The 7490-nt window shown below is 29.5% G+C and overlaps 1 protein-coding gene across 1 annotated transcript in view; it reads left to right on the top strand.

Moving 5' to 3' along the window:
* The window catches only part of LOC137658096 (uncharacterized), a 40682-nt gene extending 38783 nt beyond the window's left edge, over positions 1-1899 (top strand). Inside the window, exons 3-4 of the mRNA XM_068392787.1 lie at positions 706-896; positions 1644-1899. Coding sequence (XP_068248888.1) covers positions 706-896; positions 1644-1830 — 378 coding nt within the window. The 3' untranslated portion in view covers positions 1831-1899. The remainder of the gene's footprint in view (positions 1-705; positions 897-1643) is intronic.
* Positions 1900-7490: the final 5591 nt, after the last annotated feature.

The following is a 7490-nucleotide window of genomic DNA, read 5'->3' on the forward strand; positions in this document are numbered from 1 at the left end:
ATAAAAGGCTTTAAATAAAATATAATTCAGATTTTTAAAAGATTTACTGTGGAAAATCTAGAAAGTAGTTTTAGTGGTTATACTCCATTGAAAGTTAAGGTTTCAAATAAAAATAAAATCGTATTATTGAGATTTATTGTGGAAAATCTGGAAATAGTACTAAACTTTAAACTTGCCTGAAAGTTATAAAGGCTTCAAATAAAATATAATTCAGATTTTCAGAATTAATTTCATTGTGGAAGCTCTGGGGTAGTAGTTATCTTTAAACTTGCCTGAAAGTTATAAAAGCTTCAAATAAAATATAATTTGGATTCACACAAGTTCTAACGTTAAGTGTAGTTATTTTTCGTAAGTCAATTTAGTGAAATTATCAGAATAAAGTGTTGATGGCAGGATATAAATTTGAACAAGATTTTAAAGGGGGCAATTACGGTACATCGGGATTAATTAAAGTCGTGATTAAATTAAAATTCTTTCTTGAAGTCTTTGTTCATGAGTATCCTAATTAGTTTGAAATAACTAGGAATACAGTAATGAAATACGGGGATTCTAATGAAATTGCCATAATATCCTGGATATATAAAAATCTACTGTACCAGGACTTTTTAGTTTCTGTAATTTCTTAGATTGTGAAAAAAAAATTTTATTGACCCATCTTATGAACACTTTTTCGGCGACTTTTAATGAAGTTTCTCCCACATCCAGATGAAGGAGTCTGAGATGGCTAATGAGGACGAGACGCTTGAAGACTCTTCTGATCCCAAGATTGTCTCTGATTCTGTGTGTGCTGACGTTTTGATGGCTCTAGATAGTGCTCCGGAAAAAGTAACAGAAGTTTTAGATGGCCTGAAATTGGATCAAGCTCGTCGCCCACGAGGCAGGTGCTTCAGATCAAGGTTGGTAGGAAGGCCGGCCCTTTGTTAAAATCTTTGCTCTTTAAAAATTTTTTGCTCCTTAAAATTTCTTGGTTCTCTGACAAGCTTCACATGGTAGAATTTAATAAGTCCTCATTTGATAAACCTTTGTAAAAATTGCTTGGTTCTTTGACAAACTTTACATGCTATAATTAATAAGTCTCCATTTAATAAACTTTTGTAACCAATCTAAGGTTCTAGTCTACTCTGATATCTGAAGAGCCTACAATTTTCCTACACAGCAATTATAGTAGTCTTCTTAAACTTCTAGCCTACTCTGGTATCTGGAAAGCCTAAAATTTTCCTACACAAATTATAGTAAAGAATTTGTAATTTAGATTTAATACTAGTATCTGGTATAAATTTTTGTTTACTATATTTTCCTACATAATTATAGTGATGTCTTTGTAATCATTTAGATTACCTAATTCAATTTAAGTATGCCTGGTATGTTTTTTCCCATATAGGATCTAATAAATCATTAGATAAACTTGTCTTAAAAAGCTATCATTTAGATTACTTAATTCAATTTAGGTATGCCTGGTATAAATGTTTTTTCCCACATTATAGGATCTAATAAAAATTAAATAAATTTGTCAATTAAAAAGCGAGTATACAGTTTATGGTTCTTCAAAAAGTAACCTTAAAACTCTGGTTTTAACTTGAGGCTGTTATCTAATTCATAAATATTAATATAATCAATCTTTAAATCTCTACTCTTCCCTCCAGAGACTATCCTGCCTACAGAGACAATGACGGCCCCCGCTTTTCTGGATCCCGCCATGGGTCTTTTTGCTATGGCCCACTTTATGTTGTCTATGGAAGATACCGATACTGTTGTCGTAACTACTATGAGCATCCTTTAGTTCAGAGGAGAGGCAGAAGAGTCCGGTGCCGATGTTTGTATGATTATTAACTTGCTTCATAGTCTGTAATTTACAAGGGCCCTTTTGTTTAGTCAAATGTTAAATAAAATTTTATGTGATTATTTACTTTTAATTAACCCATATTTTTAACTGAAAGGCATTCGGTTAAATGTTAAATAAAATTTTGTTGTTTTCTACTTTTGATTAACCCAGATTTTTAATTGACTGATGACTTGGTTTGCTTTTTTTTTTTATGTTACTCTCGACTTATAAATTAGGTATCTCCATGAGTTTGGTATGTACGGAAGGTTTAATATTTACTATTTAGCCATATGTCAAATGACAATTGATTATTTGTAATGATACACCAGAAATTTCTAAATTTTCTATGAAGCCTGGTTGATGTGCAATTGAATCCTGACTCCTTGCTAAATAACCAATATGGAACTAGTTTTATCAATTTTCAACCATTACATTATTAAAGAAAATTTATAAAGTATATTGAGTAGAGTAACTGTATCAAAGTAATTCGGATACAGCATGATTTGAATTTTTTTAACTTTTACATCACTCGTTGATAATATTATTGCCAGGCTTCAAAAACAGGGTAGTGAGGAAAAGTGAAGGAACGCCTGGACTTGCATTAAACTGTGGACTTTAACCCTGCTTGATGCAAAGCTTTAAAGAGAAATTTTGATCTACGTTCCTATGGTTAAACGGCCTCATTATAAGTTTAGTGTGAAATAGATTTTCTAGGCTGTTAACTAAACATGTGAAAATTTCCAGAGAACTGCATACTTTGATACATAATAGTTCATAGAAATCAGCAGCTTAAACTTGAGGGATGAATGCAAGGCGAGCACTGATCTGCCCGTAATTCTGACCCTATGAAGGTCGCAAGATCAGTCTTAATTAGTGAGCAGGCACAGGCAGGTGACTTTGGCCCGACGCCAAGCTGAGTGCAGTTGGTTGTCGGACAATGGTCGGGCGCCCATCCATTGCCCCGACAACAGGCACAATCATTTCGAATGTTTACTTTTTTTCTTAGTCTATATATCTCCTACTCCTCATAGTTCCTATATAACTGAATTAGTATCCGCGTCGGTCCATAGTGCATTTGCCTCTTGTACAGCAGGGCCTTAGGAGCAATGAATTAACTGTTATAAGACCTGTATTGTAATCTAAGAGGAGTGTGGCCACTTGATATAATTTAAGGGTCTTTCATTGATTTCAGAGTGAGCTATAGGGTAAAACTCATTTACTCATTGTCATGTTGCCATCTCTTTAGAAACTTAATTTGCTAGCGCCTTTTAATTGCTCATATTTACAATTTACCCTTTTTGTAATAGTGGTAAATTGAAGAGATAGTAAATTATTTGTGGTGTCTGGCGCACGTTTTTAAAACTTCTTGTCTAGCACACTGAAAATTGTCATGAATGTTCATATATCCTTATTCGTCAAAATCATCATAAGAACTCTGGAATAGTGTACACAATTTTATAGGCAATTTTGATGTATATATAAATATATTTACGAATTAAGTGTAAATGTAAATACTTGGTTTTTAAAATTTATTCATTTAATATAACTATTTTGAAAAATATTTGGAAATTATGTCGAAAATACCTGAAGGTATTTGTCTAAAAGGTTTTCTCAAACATTTATTTTTGGAAAGTATGTCTAAAATAACTTTCTTTTTTTTAGTATTTTTTTTAGTATTTGTATTTTGAAAACCATACTATTTCAAAAAACAAAGCAAAAATAAATGCATAAAGTAATTGCCCAAAGTACCTTCATCTTTGAAAAGTATCTTTGAAAATGTCAAAATTCGGTATTCTGATAAATTTGTCAAAGTAGGTATTTTTGATAGGTATTCTAATACTATTTTTTTATGTCTAATGCCTGTCATACCTGTATTTATTTTGTCATACCTGTGTTTTTGATAAAGGTAAAAAATACCTGTTACTTTATGACAAAGTACCTTTTTGTTATATTTCTCAAGTACATGTAATTTTGGCAAATATCCAAAAGGGCTTTTTTTTTTTTACTATTTTTGGGTAACTTAGTTATAACATTATTTTTGCCTATTTAAAAACATGTATTTTTGACAAATGTCATTTGACATATTTGCCAAAAAAATGCAGGTATTTTTTACTTTGCAAATATATTACAAATATTTGCAAAAAAAACAAGTGTTTTTTACAAATATTTGCTGAAAAATGCAAGTATTTTTTTACAAATATTTGCCAAAAAATTCATGTATTTTTTTGACAAATGTCAAAAATGCAGCTATTTTACTAATTTGTCAAAAAATGCAGCTTATTGACAAATTTGTCAAAAAATGCAGCTTATTGACAAATTTGTCAAAAAATGCAGCTTATTGACAAATTTGTCAAAAAATGCAGCTTATTGACAAATTTGTCAAAAAATGCAGCTTATTGACAAATTTGTCAAAAAATGCAGCTTATTGACAAATTTGTCAAAAAATGCAGCTTATTGACATTTGTCAAAAAATGCAGCTTATTGACATTTGTCAAAAAATGCAGCTTATTGACATTTGTCAAAAAATGCAGCTTATTGACATTTGTCAAAAAATGCAGCTTATTGACATTTGTCAAAAAATGCAGCTTATTGACATTTGTCAAAAAATGCAGCTTATTGACATTTGTCAAAAAATGCAGCTTATTGACAAATTTGTCAAAAAATGCAGCTTATTGACAAATTTGTCAAAAACAGCATTTTGACAAATATTTGTCAAAAAAGCAGCATTTTGACAAATATTTGTCAAAAAAGCAGCTTTTTGACAAATATTTGTCAAAAAAGCAGCTTTTTGACAAATATTTGTCAAAAAAGCAGCTTTTTGACAAATATTTGTCAAAAAAGCAGCTTTTTGACAAATATTTGTCAAAAAAGCAGCTTTTTGACAAATATTTGTCAAAAAAGCAGCTTTTTGACAAATATTTGTCAAAAAAGCAGCTTTTTGACAAATATTTGTCAAAAAAGCAGCTTTTTGACAAATATTTGTCAAAAAAGCAGCTTTTTGACAAATATTTGTCAAAAAAGCAGCTTTTTGACAAATATTTGTCCAAAAAAGCAGCTTTTTGACAAATTTGTCCAAAAAAGCAGCTTTTTGACAAATATTTGTCCAAAAAAGCAGCTTTTTGACAAATATTTGTCCAAAAAAGCAGCTTTTTGACAAATATTTGTCCAAAAAAAGCAGCTTTTTGACAAATATTTGTCCCAAAAAGCAGCTTTTTGACAAATATTTGTCCAAAAAAGCAGCTTTTTGACAAATATTTGTCAAAGCAGCTATTTTTGACAAATATTTGTCAAAGCAGCTATTTTTGACAAATATTTGTCAAAGCAGCTATTTTTGACAAATATTTGTCAAAGCAGCTATTTTTGACAAATATTTGTCAAAGCAGCTATTTTTGACAAATATTTGTCAAAGCAGCTATTTTTGACAAATATTTGTCAAAGCAGCTATTTTTGACAAATATTTGTCAAAGCAGCTATTTTTGACAAATATTTGTCAAAGCAGCTATTTTTGACAAATATTTGTCAAAGCAGCTATTTTTGACAAATATTTGTCAAAAAAGCAGCTATTTTTGACAAATATTTGTCAAAAAAGCAGCTATTTTTGACAAATATTTGTCAAAAAAGCAGCTATTTTTGACAAATTTGTCAAAAGCAGCTATTTTTGACAAATTTGTCAAAAGCAGCTATTTTTGACAAATTTGTCAAAAGCAGCTATTTTTGACAAATTTGTCAAAAGCAGCTATTTTTGACAAATTTGTCAAAAAAGCAGCTATTTTTGACAAATATTTGTCAAAAAAGCAGCTATTTTTGACAAATGTCAAAAAAGCAGCTATTTTTGACAAATGTCAAAAAAGCAGCTATTTTTGACAAATATTTGTCAAAAAGCAGCTATTTGACAAATATTTGTCAAAAAGCAGCTATTTGACAAATATTTGTCAAAAAGCAGCTATTTGACAAATATTTGTCAAAAAGCAGCTATTTTTGACAAATATTTGTCAAAAAGCAGCTATTTTTGACAAATATTTGTCAAAAAGCAGCTATTTTTGACAAATATTTGTCAAAAAGCAGCTATTTTTGACAAATATTTGTCAAAAAGCAGCTATTTTTGACAAATATTTGTCAAAAAGCAGCTATTTTTGACAAATATGTCAAAAAGCAGCTATTTTTGACAAATATGTCAAAAAGCAGCTATTTTTGACAAATATTTGTCAAAAAAGCAGCTATTTTTGACAAATTTGTCAAAAGCAGTTATTTGACAAATTTGTCAAAAAAGCAGTTATTTGACAAATTTGTCAAAAAAGCAGTCATTTGACAAATTTGTCAAAAAAGCAGTCATTTGACAAATTTGTCAAAAAATCAGTTATTTTTGACAAATGTCAAAAAAGCAGTTATTTTTGACAAATTTGTCAAAAAAGCAGTTATTTTTGACAAATTTGTCAAAAACAGTTATTTTTGACAAATTTGTCAAAAATATAGCTGCTTTTTTGACAAATATTTGTCAAAAATCAGCTCTTTTTGACAAATATTTGTCAAAAAAGCAGCTCTTTTTGACAAATATTTGTCAAAAAAGCAGCTCTTTTTGACAAATATTTGTCAAAAAAGCAGCTCTTTTTGACAAATATTTGTCAAAAAAGCAGCTCTTTTTGACATTTGTAAAAAAAAGCAGCTCTTTTTGACAAATATTTGTCAAAAAAGCAGCTCTTTTTGACAAATATTTGTCGAAACTGCAGCTCTTTTTGACAAATATTTGTCGAAAATGCAGCTCTTTTTGACAAATATTTGTCAAAAATGCAGCTCTTTTTGACAAATATTTGTCAAAAATGCAGCTCTTTTTGACAAATTTGTCAAAAATGCAGCTCTTATTGACAAATTTGTCAAAAATGCAGCTTTTTTTGACATTTGTCTAAAATGCAGCTCTTTTTGACAAATATGTCCAAAAAGCAGCAATTTGACAAAATTGTCCAAAAAGCAGCACTTTGACAATTGTCAAGAAAGCAGCTATTTTTGACACTTATTTGTCAAGAAAGCAGCTATTTGACAATTATTTGTCAAGAAAGCAGCTATTTTTGACAAATATTTGTCAAGAAAGCAGCTATTTTTGACAAATATTTGTCAAGAAAGCAGCTATTTTTGACAAATATTTGTCAAGAAAGCAGCTATTTTTGACAAATATTTGTCAAGAAAGCAGCTATTTTTGACAAATATTTGTCAAGAAAGCAGCTATTTTTGACAAATATTTGTCAAGAAAGCAGCTATTTTTGACAAATATTTGTCAAGAAAGCAGCTATTTTTGACAAATATTTGTCAAGAAAGCAGCTATTTTTGACAAATGTCAAAAAATGCAGCTCTTGACAAATGTCAAAATGCAGCTATATTTGACAAATGTGTGTCACAAAATGCAGCTAACTTTGAAAAAATGCAGCTATTTTTGCCAAATAGGTAAAAAAAAAAGCAGTTATTTTTGACATAAAAAATGTAGCTATTTTTGACATTTGACAAAATATGCAGCTATTTTTGACATTTGACAAAATGCAGCTATTTTTTACATATTTTTCAAAATATGCAGCTATTTTTGACAGATTTAAAAAAAATGCAGCCAAAATGCAAATTTGTTGGCAAATATTTGTCAATACACAATGGCAAATATTTGTCAAATACCTGTAATATTTGA

The sequence above is a fragment of the Palaemon carinicauda genome, chromosome 19, assembly GCF_036898095.1.
Source record: "Palaemon carinicauda isolate YSFRI2023 chromosome 19, ASM3689809v2, whole genome shotgun sequence".
NCBI classification, from domain to species: Eukaryota; Metazoa; Arthropoda; class Malacostraca; order Decapoda; family Palaemonidae; genus Palaemon; species Palaemon carinicauda.